At 43.5% G+C, this 18114-nt stretch overlaps 1 protein-coding gene across 1 annotated transcript in view; it reads right to left on the reverse strand.

The window, feature by feature from the left end:
- Positions 1-1022: 1022 nt before the first annotated feature.
- Positions 1023-18114, reverse strand: part of LOC124556445 (organic cation transporter-like protein) — a 201285-nt gene continuing 184193 nt past the window's right edge. The window contains exons 10-11 of the mRNA XM_047130395.1: positions 16803-16939; positions 1023-1307 (exon numbers count right to left, since the gene is read on the reverse strand). Coding sequence (XP_046986351.1) covers positions 1226-1307; positions 16803-16939 — 219 coding nt within the window. The 3' untranslated portion in view covers positions 1023-1225. The remainder of the gene's footprint in view (positions 1308-16802; positions 16940-18114) is intronic.

Genomic DNA, 18114 nt, shown 5'->3' on the forward strand with positions numbered 1-18114 from the left:
TTACAGTCGGACGAGGATGTGCTGACTTGTAAACCAGCAGGACACGGTGCTTTACTAAGTGGGTATTTTCAACCTGGTGCGTCAGTAGGACGATCGTCTGAACCTTCACTAAATTTTATCTAATTGGCACGCCGTTTCTGGACTGTACGGTCTTCGAACGGAAACTTTTTGATCCCCCCTTATAAATAAAATTAAAAAAAAAATAAAAGAGGATTCGTCTCGTGAGTGCAAATCTTCTCCAGTATACGGTTCAGTGGATGGACTTACTGCGCAGTTTTCTTACCTGAATAAAACAGAAGATACTTGGAAAACCTTCAGGAGTCATGAGTATGTTCCAGCTATTACTCGTCCTCGCCGCTGAACGGAGCTGGTGGAAGAAAGGGGCTTCACTTCTTACGGGACACACTAACACGTTTACATATCATGCTACATTCCATTCAGAATATGAAATTGCATTACTTGTCCTGAAACAAACCGCTACAACCACGCGTTTTGTCTTTTGGGTTCAACACATTCGACACAAAACTTCTTGATTTGTAATTTTTTTTTTTATTTTTCCTTGCGTTGTGAAAGCTACCACACTTAAGTATATACTTTTCTACTTTTTCTGCACGAAGCAACACGAAAATAACTATTGAATTATTTTTTGTGTCTGCTACTTATAATTTACTTTATGTATTTTGTACAGTTCTGTTTCTGGGTTTTCAGTTCCGACAATTTCTTTACTTCGAGTTGCTATTGTTCCCTTCCAAAATCAGTAGGCAAAATGAGTATCATGAAACTGTTATCGTAAAACTGGCTTTCGTGAAGTAAAATATGAAAGAAGTACAAATGTTTCGTGTGTGCACGCCAGCGCTGAGATATGAAAAACATTAAATCGTAGTCAAGCTCTGAAGAAAGGTTACTAATGCAGAAGATTCGTGCGTTGAAGGATTATTTGCATATAATAATACTTCAAACTTCGTTTCAGTTAACAAGTTTTTATAACAGTTCTCAGATGAAAGCAATATTCTGAAGGATAAGGTAATATCAGTAAACATAATTTGGCAACATTTTTAACTCGCCAGAGGAACACAAATATGACAATTCTTAAACTAAAGAAAATGGGCCAGTAAATTCCAATTTTTAACTAATAATTCGTTCTTTTGCATCCTTTCAACAGCAGACGATTTTTTTTATTTCCAGAATGAGTATTTTCCACTTTTTTCTCGTAATTCCGATCTCCTTAACAGTTACTCGTCACTGTTTTCTGGTCCTGTTGGTTGACTATTTTGTAGGTGTAACTCTTCTGATCTCCCACTTCTTCCCTGAAAAAAAAAGAAGGAACTTAGTTATTTGTACGCAAACAAAACCGGTTTCGACAGTTTTTTTGTAGCGAACCTTCTCAGATTAATTCAAAAAGTCGTTTTAATGTAACATTAAAGAGTTCCCAATTCATTGTTTTACTTCGCGTGAGGATGAAAAATAGAAATCTCGTGAAAAGTTTCATTGAGACGAATTACCACTATCAGATATCGTTCATTGTTCCGAGTTTTGTTTTTTAAGGATATGAGGCATACGCTACCATACATGTACATGTGACTGATTGTAGTGGATTTATTACAAATTGTTCACATGACAAGGATACAGATCTCGAGATGGCTGGCGATGGTCGAAACCAGTATTTTCCATTTAGTGTTTTAGTTGAATGTGGCGGACAGTAAATCACTTTAAAATATTATAATTAACTGACTAAACGATTTTGCGAAGTATATTTGCAAAATTTTGAGCTCTGAGGCCCATATTCGGAAGAAGGCCACGTCTGAGGATTACTCACCTTCTGGAATGATCACCACGTCAATAGGACACTCAGCTTTTGTTCTTGTCCCATAAAGTTGTGCTCACGACCAACAACGAAGACAAACAAGCCGAAGACATGTTTATTGAGCGACTTTCATACTATTTCTCTACCGTTTCATTCTCTAACAGCGCGCGGGAAAAACGAACACTTGAAAACGGAACGCACTGTTGGCCATCAAAACTGCAACATCATGGAAAAGCTGTGCAACAAACGTCAAACTGGCGTGAAGTGTTACACTTCCTTACATATACAAATCATTAACATTCTAATCCAACAACACAAAGTAAGAAGCACGATCATCCTCTAAATTCTGTATACAGGGTGAACATTAACAAAACTAACAATTTGCAGGGACGGATTCCCGACTGGAAATAGTGGTAAAAAAAGTTCTACGAACATGTGTTCGGAAATGGACGGTGTGCGTGCAACCACAACAAATCGTCCCGAAATGCAGTACAGAGCTGCATCGCATCCATGTCACAACAAATGTGCAAAATGGCCTCCATGGGATGCAATGCACGCGTTCACATGTCACATCATGGATTTATGATGACAGAAATCCCATAATTGTAATGGTCTGGTGCAAAAACTATCGCCAAATCCTTCCCTTAGAGGGAAATCCGCTGCTGATAATACTTGCACTCTTTGCAGATGATAGCGAATGTAACGGTTGTCATGCAGAAGACACATAATTGTACTCCGGGTTACACTATGATGGCGGGCCACTTGCCTGGAGCTTGTATTAGGATTCTTCTCAATACCCTGTAGAACCCGGTCCTTCAAATCTGCTGTACGCACAGTGCGTTGCCGTCCTGATCGTTCGTCTGTCAGAAAGGACCCATGTTCACACAAACGCCCAAATATGGCATGAAATCTTGTGTGACGTGGTTGGGGTCTGAGACAGTACTTGTTTTGGTATAGCCGTGCTGCATCTCAACGCTTTTCATCTGCTTGGCAGTACACAAACGCCTTCTCGGCTTGTTCCCGACGTGAATATAGGACCATTCTGTTGCTTACAATACGCTGCGTCAATCACACGCCACGTGGTCAAAAGACCTTTCATTCGTCAGCGCCATCTGCCGTGGCAACGATGCATTTCCGGGCACATGTTCGTCGGATCTTTTTTCCTTCATTTCCAATCTGAAATCCGTCACCGCAGTTTGTCGGTTTTATTAAAGTTCATCCTGTATAAGAAATGATTACGCAGAGGTTTTTTTCATTCGAATGTTTTTTGTTTGTGATAAGATCGTGTTATGTCCTTTGTAAGAAGTAGAAACGTCTATTAGTATCTGACGGAATTTGACAATGGATGGAGCGTTCCTATCGAGACTACTGTTTATTGTTCCGCAATGTTGGCGCTCGCATCGGTCAGAATCCCAGGACCTTCTAGGTAATACGTAGTCGTTGCGTTCAGGAGGGCCATACTGAACGCCAAGCAGAATCTCAACGGCCCTGTGGAACTAGCGCCTGGGAGCGCAGGATATATGGGGATTGGACAAAACTATGGAAACACAGCGAGAAAAGCATGCCTGAACATAAATGAAAAAGCTAGCCAAGCCTGCAGGTTGCACCATCGTTTTTGACCATCAACGACACCTGTACAATGTCCTCAGCGTCAGTCGTCGTCAGAACAGTGCTATGTGTAGTTATAAGTGCGTCATGTCGTAGCTAAGTGAATTCGAACATAGCCAAGTTGGTACTCGTATGCCGGGTGCTTTCGTAACCGAGGTACCAGAATTGTTTGGTGTTGCAAGAGACACCACATCAAAGATTTATACCGGATACATAGAAATCGGAGACACATCATCCACTAATTCACAAATCGAACAAAAGTGTGTGTTGAATGATAGTGACACACTGTCATTGAACTGTGACGAAAAACAAGGGGATGACAGAAGTAGGGAGTTGGGGTTACAGGAGCAATTTTGATATCAAACAGATATTCAAATTAATTAAATTGATCAATTAAACACCCCCGGCCCCTACCAAACCGCCGGTCGGGGTGGCCGAGCTTTTCAAGGCGCTACAGTCTGGAACCGCGCGAGCGCTACGGTCGCAGGTTCGAATCCTGCCTCGGGCATGGATGTGTGTGATGTCCTTAGGTTAGTTAGGTTTAAGTAGTTCTAAGTTCTAGGGGGCTGATGACCTCAGAAGTTAAGTCCCATAGTGCTCAGAGCCATTTGATTTTTTGAACAACCAAACCCGCCCACGACCACGCCCAACCCCGCCCCCAGATGACGTCAAGTGTTTTCTCAGCTGCACATGTGTCCCAGCCGCCTCCCCCTTCCACTCCTTTACCCCGCCCCCCCCCCCCCCAACCTACCCTATTGGCGGGAATTTCGAGTTTTGGTGGGAATTTTGAATTTTCATGGGAATTTCTTTGGCAAGACCTGTGCTGACAAGCCACTCAGCCCCCCACCTGGGAAATTAAAATTGGCAGTAACCTTTCCACGACTCGAACCCTGGTCCTCTTGGGCGGAAAGCCCAAGTGTACTCCCCTAACACAATTAAACCACCAGAGACGCTTGGAATTCACGAGAAATTAAAAATGGCTGTGTCCTTTCTGGGACCATATGTGCCTGTACACAGGAGACTGCTTTTTATGCAGAGTGATAGTAACATAGGCGTTATCATCGTGTTTTTTAATAGTGCAGCCGTTACGCGAAATGTATGTTGTGGGTTGCAGAATCCTTCTGTGGTCAGCTTCAAATGTCATTTCTCAGTACTGTTCTTCGAAAAGAACATCGTGTTCCCTCAACGGATTCCCAGTTGTCCTACTTGACGAGTATAATCCAACTGCTGAAAAAAAGTTACCGGCCATACAAAGTGACTGTCATGATCAATTTAATTAATTAGCCTATCCATTTGATATCAATGACGTGCTGCCTGGCGGGTGGAAGAGATGGCTAGGGCACCACGGAATGACTCTTGACAAGCGTTTTTTTTTTTTCCTTGCGGCGATATCTTTTAACGAAATTTCAATCTCCCACCTACACAGGGCGAGATAGGCTCTCTTGATTTGTTTCGTAAACGCTAGTACCATACAGCATCACATTGGTAAAAGGGGAACTATCATAGTGTACAAAACAGCTATGTTCTTTTGAATTATAGCTTATTGTTGTCAAACATTAACTGAATGTGTTTTTTTTCCGACATGTGTGGCACTGGCGTGAAAGATTGTCTGAAATGTTTGTAATACACATATGCATTAGAGTTTATTTGCAGACACTGAATGCGAGAGACGATCTCAGGTCGTGTAATTTGTGCAACGAGCTGGAAGAAATAGCTTAATATAGATTTTTTTTTCCTTGGAGTTTAAATTCTCACTTTTTCTTTACTCTGATAACGGTTTGGAATTAACGAGGAAATTCTGTGGTGATTGGTAGTTCTCGCATTAAAATAGTCAAAGTTTTTTTTCCTGATTTTATGCAGGGTGGGCATGTCCCTGCCGATCATTTGTGATCGGTGGCGGTATACTTCGCTGGACATCACAAAGTAATGAGATGCGACAGCAGTCGAACCTAAAAACTACACCGATTTTGCTCATAAAACTAAAAGAAAATCGACCTTACCTATTTTCATGGAAAGAGGACATTTATTATGGTCGCAAATGTGTTTTGTTTTTTATAATAGCTGCTTGACATAGACGTGTTGACGTCAAATACAATTGTTCTCGATTGCCTAATGGCGTGCTGCTGTGGACAGGGGGAGGGGTGACATGTCTGCTGTGGTGGTCGCCAGACACAGCCGTTCTCTGTCTGGAGGGCGGCATGTGGGGCATCTGTCACTATATTTTAGACGAACAAGTTGCACCTGAGGTGGCCGTCCTTTTATCTCCTACTGTTTAAGTGACTATACATGCTACTGTGCGTGCGTAGGAGCGTCGCCTTAAGGCGGCGGCCAGGTGGTGGAAAGCCGGGTTCTGATCCTGACCGTTCTCCGGATGGGTGGGGTTATGCCTTTAAATTTTCCTTCTGTGCTAGGGGCCGCTACATCAAATGCATGCCGCATATCGCGTGGGCCTGATGGGGTCTGCAACCGTGCATGGGTCAGCAAAAAACAGCAAAGGGGGCGACTTTTGAATACCCATTTGGTGCATCCTCGGGATGTGCGGGGCTATGCTACTAAATTTCCCTTTTGTTGACTAGGACCGCCGCCTTAAGGCAGCGGCCACATGGTGGAAAGCCAAGTGCGGCGAGTGACCACAGAGTGTGGCAGCAAAGGGTGGACAGTTGCCTGCCCGTAGCATGAGGTGGTCAGCAGTGCAGCTGACCATTTGAAGGAACATGTGCCCCCCCCCCCCCCCGTAGGTGGATGGACGGAGGGAGGGAGGCAGGGGGCCTCTATTTTCCGCATTTTGTGGACGTCTATTGAGGAGAATGCACATTCAACTACCACCTCCTCTGCAGTCTTTTAGGACGACGATTTCCCCGGTACATGTGCTGCATTATGACCCGTTCATTACGAATGCTGGTTTTTTCACGACAATTTCGAAGTCTAATTAGAAATGTGACACATTTTTTTCCATCACTCGTGGTAACACGTATTGGCTTCGATTACCTGGCCTGCAGGATGGTTTTTGAGCAGACATCTCTAGCGAACTCTGATATCAGACAACGATAGATACTGTATGCTTACAGGTAATACACTTTTTAATCTCCTTTCCGTCCAACACCAGCATCTCATCACTTGAACATATTTTCTGCCAAAAAGAATAAAAATAGTACCTTACACTCCAGCCTTTTTCCTGCCAGCTTGTAGGTGTAGGGTAGAGTTTGAGTATGTCTGTCGGTAGTTTCGAGTGGTATTGAGAAATATTTCCCCAGCAGGGTAACACCAGTTGTAAAGTATCATCATTTTTTGTGTTGTATTGCAATTTTATGCCATCCTTGTGTAGTACTATGCATATGATTGTATAATTAGGCCAGAACTTTGTGATTAATTATGTAATTAGGATCGAACTTTGCATCAGTTTCCCGACCAAAATAAATAGAGTACACTAACCTAACCTTCCTCTCCCGCATCTGGACAGTTTCCATGTGTTAGAGGTTGCACTTGGACTTTCCATCTAGTAGGATCAGGGTTCAAGTCCCGGAAAGGACACAGCCATTTTTAATTTCCCATCAATTCCAAGTGCCTCTGGTGGTTTAATTGTGTTAGGGGAGCACACTTCGGCTTTCTGCTCAGAAGGACCAGGTTTCGAGTCCCGGAAAGGGTACTGCCAATTTTAATTTCCCGCCAATTCCCGGGTGGGGGGTGGGGTGGGTTTTCAGATCGGGCCTGGGACATGGAAATTCCGGTCAAAATTCGAAATTCCGACCAAAATTCGGAATTCCCACCAAAATTCGAAATTCCCGCCAATAGGATAGGTTGAGGAGGGGAGGGGGTGGCGCAGGGGAGTGGGAGGGAAGTGGGAGGGTGAGGGGGCTGGGGCGCACATGCAGCTGAGAAAACATGTGACGTCATCTGGGGCGGAGGTGGGCGTGGTCGGGTGCGGGATGGGCGGGGGCGGGAGTGATTAATTGATCAATTTAATTAGTTTTCATATCGATTTGATATCAAAATTGCTCCCGCAACCCCAACTCCCTACTACTGACGACAACTGCAAAAGTCACTGCAGGACTGAATGCCGCTCTCGCGAACTGTGTCAGTAACAAAACAGAACGAAGGGAGAGCCACAAGCAGAGAAATTCAGGTCCAGATGCAATTCTAAAATAATTCATCAGTGATACAAATGCCCGTAACAGGAATACATTATGCCGAAACAATTGAGGAAAGTCATTTGCTTCGATAAGTCTTGTTGCACACTGTTTCCAACCTCTGCCCTAGTTTACATCCCGAGAGTGAAACATGCGGGGTTTTGATGATGATTTGGACAGCCATATCGTGGTATTCCATGGGCTTCATAATTGCTCTCCAAGGTCGCATTACCGCCAAGGATTATGTGACCATTTTGGCTTTGTCCGTCCCATGGTACTATATTTATTTCCCAATTGTGAATCTGTGTTCCAAGACAGCGGGGCTCCTGTTGACACAGCTCGCATCGTCCAGAAGTGCCTTTGTGAGCACGAGGATAAGTTGTTATTCCGTACATTTTTCCGGTGTAATAAATGTTGACGCTCTTCACGGGTATGCAGCCGGATTTCGTCGTCCTGACACACGATATTTCGAAGGTCCACCTGGCCGGCATCTTAAGGGGAGATTGCAGCTGCACAATCACGTCGGAACTGAAGTAACATCAACACGGCGGCTCCTTTATGCTCTGGAATGCACCCATTTCAGTTTTCCCGCACACGCAGCGGCCTGTCCTGAGGTAAAGGCGCCACCGTATCTAATGTTACCGCAGTTCCGGCACCTGCTATCTCACATGAATATAGCGGCCACTTGAACGGTCGAAATATCGTGTCGTCAGGACGATGAAATCTGGCTGCATACACGTGAAGAACATCGACAAGGTTAAGTTGTCGCGTCTGCCTTGGACACTCAGTCACCAGATCTCTGTGTTATTGAGCATTTGTGATCTACTTTGGAGAGAAGGGTACGTGATCATTGACCACTTCCATTATCATTATCTCACTTTGCCACTACTTTGCAGGAAGAATGGTTTTAGATTGCCTTGAAATCATACAGGGCCTGTATTCATCCATTCCGAAACGACGGGAAGCTGTTTTGAATGGCAGCATGTTTGCCGGCCGGTGTGGCCGAGCGGTTCTAGGCGCTACAGTCTGGAACCGCGCGCCCGCTACGATCGCAGGCTCGAATCCTGTCTCGGGCATGGATGTGTGTGATGTCCTTAGGTTAGTTAGGTTTAAGTAGTTCTAAGTTCTAGGGGACTGATGACCTCAGATGTTAAGTCCCATAGTGCTCAGAGCCATTTGAACCGTTTGGCAGCATGTTTTCTCCGCCGTATTGCATATGATAATGTGTCGTATTTTTCGTGTTGCCATATTTTTGTCCACTCCTCTGCAGTTAGCTCACGGTAACGTAATCTGAGACAGGAAATGTTTTTCTTTGCTGCGAGGCAAGTAGGCCTATCTACACCAAGGATGTCAAGCTCGAAAGCTGACCTGGGCAAATGTTTTCTTTCTGAAACTTAATATCTGTTTGTTGCTAATATCTTTCCTATTACGGGAGAAAACTAATTCCTAGAAATAACTTTCAAAAACGAACTGAGGTGAATGTATGAAATCTCGGATCTGACAGGTCTATTTCCGTTCCTTCATAACTATTTCCATACATGAAAATAATATACGCAAATTTTCGTGCATTTTCAGACTTGGTAGGGAAATATTTATAAACTTCTGGTACACCAACTTCACTAACTTTTGATTTCGAATCTGAATATACCTGGATCTCACATATCTCCATTTGCGTTTCATTAGGTATTGAGCCCATATCTATTGTCTAAACCAAAGAGAACAAAGGTCCAGACTGCAGTGCATTGTGAAGAGAATTGAAACTCCTTTTCTACTTTTTGGGTCTGTAAACGATAGGCGGCTACCGAAATATTCACTGCTAGTCGGGTTTGGTGCGCCTGCGCAGGGGAAGCAAGATGTTTATAGAGGATGGTCAGAAACAATCTGAAAAGCTTGTAAGCGGCCAATCAGATACTATTCGTGTCAGTTGTTCTCATATCGTAGATGATAGTTCACGAAACTGCCCCTCCCTTGGCTCGGTTTCGATCCTTACTACTGTCCCGTGTCCAATTTTTGTATCATTCTCTTGTTCGGTTTTAGGAAACCAAACGAAGGACACGTTTGGCGACACCGTCTCTGGCAGGCCGCTTCAATCTGCGTGCGCAGTGGCCTGATTGTCTAACGTAAATGCTAATTAACTCGGAAACGGTGCAACGTATCGAATCTTTTTTTCTAACTATTATTTCTCAGCACAACCTACGCTGCAACACCCCTTAGAAAAGTGTTTGCGCCTACCATGGTATCCCCATTTATTCGCCAATATGCTGAACCTTCTATTTCGTCGTCAGTGTATCGGTAGAGTTAACCGGTCCTTGCGCTATTCTCGTCATGGTGCCGTTCAGCAGTGTTCTTACGCAGTTTTATTTTCATTTCTGTGGCGATGCTTCTCTTGTTTCCTTCTTTAATACAAAGGAAATGAACAAAATTGTTGCTGACAACGTCTGGAAAATATTTTTTTTATTATTTAAATGGCGGAAGCCATGTAGGATGAGCTGTGATTCTGTTTCATTTTTTCTTTTTTTGTAGCAAATTATAAAAAAAATAAAAGAACAAAAAAGGCCGGCAATATGTGAGGGACAAGCACAGTAACAGGCGGAGGGGAGGCATCATGGCCAGGCATACCACCCCTGCCCATCTTGTCTCCATCCAGCCTGAACTTACTGTCCGTTCTTTCCTGCCGGGACAAGCATTTTCCTGCTGCTTCCATCTTTTTTGTCTTCATTTTCTTTTATTTCTTAACAAAAGAAACAGAAATTTTTTTTAAAAAAAAACGGCAAAGTGCGTGCCGAAAAACCGAGAGGTCACAGGATAGAATCTCGGTCGGACCACGGATTTCTCAGTCTTTGTTTTCGCCTAGTCTTCACCTCTCAACGATATGAGGAGACGCCAGAAACGACACGTGGTTCAGATTCCACCTTAAACTATAGTCACGCTTTTCCCCGTTGGATAACTGGGTTAGGATAGGGAAAAACAAGTCGGTAAAGTGGCGCCCACTAGAAAGACTAGCACCATGCCATTGAACCTCACGGAATTATTATTATTGTTACTATTTATCGTTATGTTATTGGGACAGGACTCACAAATAATCTTTAAAGTGGGGGAAGGGGGGGGGGGAGGCATAGCGCCCGTGGGTCGCGTGTTTCGGACAGTGCGCCGACTTCTCAAGTCACGGTGGAGTGCTCAGCCTGTGTTGTGCGGTGCGGCGCTCCGTGGTATGACTGACTTGTAACGTAAGCAAGTGTTGCTGTATATGTATATCACGTTTCCTTGTGCTGGTTGGTTGGTTAGTTGATTGATTTGGGGGAGGGCACCAAACAGCGAGGTCATCGGTCCCATCGGATTAGGGAAGGATGGGGAAGGGAGTTGGCCGTGCTCTTTCGAAGGAACAATCCCAGCATTGGCCTGAAGCGATTTAGGGAAATCAAGGAAAGGCTAACTCTGGATGGCCGGACGCTGGTTTGAACCGTCGTCCTCCCGAATGCGAGTCCAGTGTGCTAACCACTGCGCCACCTAGCTCGGAGTGTCCTTGTGCAGCCCCTGTCTGCCCCGATAGCTGAGTGGTCAGCGTGACGGATTGCCGTCCTACGGACTCGGGTTAGATTCCCGGGGAGTTTCACCGCTCAGGGACTGGGTGTTGTGTTGTCTTTATCATCATTTCATCACTATCCAGCGCGCAGTTAGCCCAATGTGGCGTCGAATGTAATAAGACCTGCACCAAGGCGGCCGGACCTGCCCTGTATGGGGGCTCCCGGCCAATGACGCCCAACGCTCATTTCCATTTTCGTGCAGCCACTGTACTTGCAAGTTGTAATTCTTTCTGTTCATCGTCTTTGTGTATTGTTCGTGAAGCGGAGGTTCTGCTTCGTAGTTCTAATGATGTCCATGGATTCGATCAGGAAAAAATATTTGGAGGTTCGCCTTTGACAGGAATTCAGTGACTAGCTGCATGACAATTTCGGTATTTCTGACGATAATGTGGAGTTCATTCAAATGGATAATGAAAAGTATCGTGTTTATTTTTATTTTGTAAATTGCATAGCTCAGTTATGTTAGACAGAGTATTACTGAAAAACCTAGACAAAAAGAATTCTGTCATCGTGATCATTCTGTTAGTACCGTTAATATAGGTAACCCAAACAGTCAACTGAAAACTGTCAGGATACCAAATCTTCCCCCAGGCCTAGAGCACAATGACTTGATACAGGTACTTTGTAATTTCGGACAGGTCGGAAATATCGAATTCGAAAAGTGATCTAAGAGATGCAAGATTCAGAGCCAAAATGGGATTAGGTCTATCTGAATGTCTGTGACGACCGATATCCCGTCACACATCCTAGTAGGTGGTTTCCGGCGGCTATTTGGGTTGGTGAAGAGTGCCAGTCTTGCTAGAGAGATGAAGGCAGAGCTCACCATCTGCAGCATCGTCGACAGGACCGATTGAGGACATTTGGTACAGAGCCGAGTGGAGGGTCTGAATCAGAGGCTCGGAAGGTTCTGCGACCGTGTAGGATGCAGATTCCTCGACTTGCGCCATAGGGTGGTGGGGTTTCGGATTCCGCTAAATAGGTCAGGTGTCCACTACACACAGGAGGCGGCTAGATGGGTAGCAGGGGCTGTGTGGCGTGGACTGGGCGGCTTTTAGGTTGGATAGTCTCGGGAAAGATCAAAAAGGGCTCCAGTCTCAAAGGGTGCAGGGCAAAGACACGACGAGAATCGACCAAGCAACAGTCGGTATTGTAGTTGTAAATTATCGTAGCTGTGTTGGAAAAGTACCAGAGCTTCAAGCGCTGATAGAAAGCAGTGAAGCTGAAATCGTTATAGGAACAGAAATTTGGCTAAAGTTTGAGATAAATACTGCCGAAATTTTTACAGAGGTGCAAACCGTGTTCAGAAAGGATAGAGTGAATAAAGTAGACGGTGGTGTGTTTGTGTCTGTTGGTAGTAGTTTATCCTGTAGTGAAGTTGAAACAGATAGTGCCTGCGAATTACTGTGGGTAGAGGTTATACTCAACAGCCGTTCCAAGAAAACTTGAATCTCATTACAAATAAGTACCCCACTCATATAGGTATAATTGGTGGAGACTTCAATCTACCCTCGATTTGTTGGCGAAAATACATATTCAAAGCCAGTGGTAGGCAGAAAACATCTTCCGAAATTGTACTAAATGCTTTCTCTGAGAATTACTTTGAACAATTAGGTCATGAGCCCACACGAATTGTAAATGGTTGCGAAAACACACTTGATCTCTTAGCCACAAATAATCCTGATCTAATAGAGAGCGTCATGACGGATACAGGGATTAGTGAACACAAAGTCATTGTAGCGAGGTTCAAAACCATATCAACCAAAACCACTAAAAATAAACGCAAAATATATCTATTTAAAACAGCAGATAAAAATTCGCTTGATACCATCGTAAGAGAGAGTCTCCATTCCTTCCAAGCTAATTATGTAAGTGTACACCAGATATGGCTCAAATTCAAAGATACAGTATCGACAGCAACAGACAGATCACTACCGCATAAGTTAATAAGAGACGGGACTGATCCACCATGGTACACAAAACACGTCAGAACAGTGTTGCAGAAGCAACGAAAAAAGCATGCCAAATTCTGAAGAACCCAAAATCCCCAAGACTGGCTAAGTTTCATGGAATCTCGAAATTTAGCGCGGATGTCAGTGCAAGATGCTTTTAATAGTTTCCACAATAAAACACTGTCTCAAAATAAGGTAGAAAACCAAAAGAGATTCTGGTCGTGTGTAAAGTACACCAGTGGCAAAAAATAGTCAATACCGTCACTGCGCGATAGCGATGGAAATGTTACCGATGATGGTGCCACTAAAGCGGAGTTACTGAATACAGTTTTCCGTAATTCCTTCACGAATGAAGACGAAGTAAATATTCCAGAATTCTAAACCAGAACAGCTGTCAGCGTGAGTGACATAAAAGTAGACATCTTAGGTGTTGCGAAACAACTCAAATCACTTAAGAAAGAGGCAAGTCTTCCGGTCCAGGTGGTATACCAATCAGGTTCCTTTCAGATTATGCAGACACAATAGCGCCTTGCTTAGAAATCATATACAACCGCTCACTTGACGAAAGGTCTTTTCCTAAAGACTGGAAAGTAGCACAGGTCACACCAATATTCAAGAAAAGAAATAGGAGTAACCCAATGAATTACAGACCCATATGACTGACCTCAATTTGCAGTACGATTTTGGAGCATATACTGTACTTGAACATTATGAATCACCTTGAAGAAAATGACTTATTGATACATAACCAACACGGATTCAGAAAATATCGTTCTTGTGCTCTTTATTCCCATGAAGTAATGAGTGCTGTCGACAAGGGATCTCAGATCGATTCCATATTCCTAGATTTCCAGAAGGCTTTTGATACCGTTCCGGGGTAAGGGATTTTCTCTGCCTCGTGATGACTGGGTGTTGTGTGATGTCCTAAGGTTAGTTAGGTTTAAGTAGTTCTAAGTTCTAGGGGACTGATGACCATAGATGTTAAGTCCCATAGTGCTCAGAGCCATTTGAACCATTTTGATACCGTTCCTCACAAGGGACTATCAATCAAATTTCGTGCATATGGAGTATTGTCTCAGTTGTGTGACTGGATTTGTGAAATCCTCTCAGAGAGGTCACAGTTCGTAGTGATAGACGGTAAATCATCAAGTAGAACAGAAGTGATATCTGGCGTTCCGCAAGGTAATGTCATAGGCCCTCTGCTGTTCCTGATTCACATAAATGATGTAGGTGATAATCTGAGTAGCCCCCTTAGATTGTTTGCAGATGACGCTGTAATTTACCGTCTAGTAAAATCATCAGACGATCAATTCCAATTACAAAACGATCTAGAGAGAATTTCTGTATGGTGCGAAAAGTGGCAGTTGGCACTAAACAAAGAAAAGTGCGAGGTCATCCACATGAGTACTAAAAGAAATCCGATAAATTTTGGGTATACGATAAATCACACAAATCTAAGGGTTGTCAATTCGACTAAATACCTAGGAATTACAATTACGAGCAACTTACATTGGAAAGACCACATAGATCATATTGTGGGGAAGGCGAAACAAAGATTGCCCCTTGTTGACAGAACACTTAGAAGATGCGACAAACCTACTAAAGACGCAGCCTACATTACACTTATCCGTCCTCTGCTGGAATACTGCTGCGCGGTGTGGGATCCTTACCAGGTAGGATAGACGGAGGACATCGAAAAAGTGCAAAGGAGGGCAGCTTGTTTCGTGTTATAGCGCAATAAGGGTGAGAGTGTCACTGATATGATACGCGAGTTGGGGTGGCAGTCACTGAAACAAAGGCGGTTTCCTTTGCGGCGAGATCTATTTACGAAATTTCAATCACCAACTTTCTCCTCCGAATGCGAAAATATGTTGTTGACACCCACCTACGTAGGAAGAAATGATTATCATAATAAAATAAGCGAAATCAGAGCTCGAACGGAAAGATTTAGGTGTTCCTTTTTCCCACGCGCCATTCGAGAGTGGAATGGTAGAGAAGTAGTATGAAAATGGTTCGATGAACCCTCTGCCAGGCACTTAAGTGTGAATTGCAGAGTAACCATGCAGAGGTAGATGTAGATATAGATAATTCATGTTGGGTAAAATCCCACAAGTTATTTATGCAATGAACCAAGACATCTTCGGCAAAACTGATCATGGCGATTGTTTATTCTCCAATATAATCTGCAACAGCGGACAAGATCCGAAGCACAGGAACTGATCCACACAAGCTATGCACCGGCAACGCCGATAATATTTCTGTGGAATCCACTGACTAATCCCTTATTTTAGCTACAGGGAAATTCCCCACCCTTGAATATGGGACCAATAAAAATGAATTACGTGAGAAATCAGACAACGCTGATGAGTCTGAAACTGATGAAGACCATTCTGCAACTACCTACCAAGAAAACAGCTACAAAGTCCATGAAATAACAATTCACCAGTAAGATAACGATCTGGATGCGGGCAATGTGAGTCCCACCAGTTCTCATCCAAATAAAATAAAATAAAAACAGGGAACGGCCACTAGAAACGAGATGTTCGAGTTCCGAAGAGGACTCCGAGGAGAAATCGGCACAGATATCCAGGAAACAGAAGTCTGATAACATTACAGCGATACACGATAGATCCGAGATGGAAACGGGAAATCATGGAGAAACAGCTGATCCTCAATCCCGACAATCAAACGTGGCCGTCCACAGCAGGGCAGCAGGAACCAACACGCCAGACAACAACACAGGAGCAGCTGACTGAAATCACAGCAGTCGATTGAAAGATCGTGCGGAATCAAATTTCACTACCATCACAGAATCAAAGAAACACTCAGTAAGGGGAGTTGAGGGAAGAAGCACCGTCAAACATTCTACAGTGACGATATCAGCAAACCGGGCTCTCGTTGGCAGAAATGTGTACGTCGCCAGTGAGGCTATGTCGAGAAATAAGAAAGCAGACATGAAGAATAAAGAATTAGAATTTCTGATTTACTTAAAAAACTTTGGCATAAAAAATTCGGAGGTATTAATTTTCAGCGCGTGCTCGTATAATCGGGCAAGGTGATCCTGTTGTTTTTTTGGGCCTGCTGTGGCATGGTGCAAATAAATTAGGCTCGGAAGGGACAAACCGTCCAAGGAGAATACCAATGAAATATCCTGAGGAGGTTACGGGAGGCTATCAGGACGAAACGTAGCGAGAAGCTGACCAAGTATGTTTTTGCCTCACCAGGCCCCAGCTTATTCTGTACAAGACACAGTTATATATGCTGTTTCTTGAAGGCTATCAAATTTTGCCACGCACTTGTACTGGCCTTACATGACACCTGATGACGATTTTCTCTTTTCTCGGATGAAGAAACCAGTGCGTCACAGGGATTTCCAGAATGACGAAGAGAGGATTTTGGAGGCGGAATGGTTCCTTCGTAGCCAAAATGCCGACCTCAGCAACAAAAGTCTCTGTCAAATCAAGGTCTCCGCCAAAACAAGGTCTCCTCCAAGTCATCTGTCGTTGGGGAAAATGCGTCGAATTAAAGGGTGAATAAATGGAGAAGGACTAACACCGTCACAAGCTTTCCTAGTCGCAACTTGATTTTCTCTTGGTGATAGTTAAAACTTTATTACTAATGCTCGTAAAAATATTACATAATTATTGATAGTTGTGAAATTTCCACGTATTAAATATTTCAGAGTCACAGAGAGATGATATAGCAGTAATGACAAGGTATGTCCACTCACTTGTTCCGTCTGGTATCTTCTTCAAATGTGTCAAGTAGTGGCTGTCCCTTAGTCTCAGGTAGGAAAGAAATACCCACCGTCGTAATCAGTGCTGCGCATCCTATGATTAGCATCGGCAAATGGACCCAGTACGCGTCCTAGAGATAGAAGTAACACAAGAATAACATATTAAGAGAAAGTTGAGGGCACAAATGTTCAGACTATCTTTTACTACTTAAAAGCGGTATGCTACTTAGGAACATTATGTACTTAGACCAACAAGTTATGAAAACAAAGCATAACGACGCATGCGCTAGGGCGTGCTGAAAAGTAATGTCTCTGATTATTTTATGTGAAATTTCTTAAAGCTTTGTAATAAACCAAACGTTATTAACATTCTACATCTTTATTCCTCATGTTTCCAAATTTATTACTCAACATACTCATCCTGGCGACGAACACATTTCTAGCAACAAGAGACCAGATTGTTGATACTGTCACTATAGAATGTTTAACATTTTTGATGTAGCCACAACCGCACTTCTGCTTGCATCGCTTCATCACTATCAAAGTGAAGTCCTCGAAGGTGTTCTTTAAGTTTTGCAAACAGATGAAAACCGGATAGGACGAAGTAGGGACTGTATAGTGGATGATCTATGATAGTGAACCCAAGGCGTCGGAACGTCGCAGCGCTCGTTTGTGGTCTGACATTACCATGCTGAGGGAGAGGGTGCTTCATGTGTGGGCGAACTCTTCGAATTTGAAACTCGATTACAATACACTGTTTCTCACGCACCGACATAGTTACCTTACACACTGCCATGTTAAACGCTACCATTCGGAGCCCTCAAGCGGCAAAGGTCTGCAAATATGTAGACAAAAAATAAAGATGTAGAATATTAATAACGTCTGTTTTAATTACAAAGCTTTAAGAGTTACCATATAAAAAATTCGGTGACATTACTGTACAGCAAGCTCTCTTACGTTTGCTGATGTACTGCAAAGGAATGAAGTTTTCATCTTTGTTTTTAAGCCATCAGTCATTTTAAACAGTTACTCGCAATTCAGATCACTACATGGAAGTGCACCATTAGTGAGGCGTTCACATTTTTTTCACTTGCTGTTTTTTATAAGACCCATTTCCTGATTTCTCATGGTGGATCGTTTTTGGCCTCTTGGCCGATGCGTCTGTCCTCCGAGCTTGGAGGAGCCAAAGCTGTCCGCCACCAAGACCTGTGTCCATATACCCATGTCTGCCACGTGGAGGCCGTCCATTTCTTTTACTCTTTCGTTTTTCATTTTCGTTAAAGCAGCTTTTCACTTACTTAAAATA

This window comes from Schistocerca americana, chromosome X (assembly GCF_021461395.2).
Source record: "Schistocerca americana isolate TAMUIC-IGC-003095 chromosome X, iqSchAmer2.1, whole genome shotgun sequence".
Taxonomy (NCBI): Eukaryota; Metazoa; Arthropoda; class Insecta; order Orthoptera; family Acrididae; genus Schistocerca; species Schistocerca americana.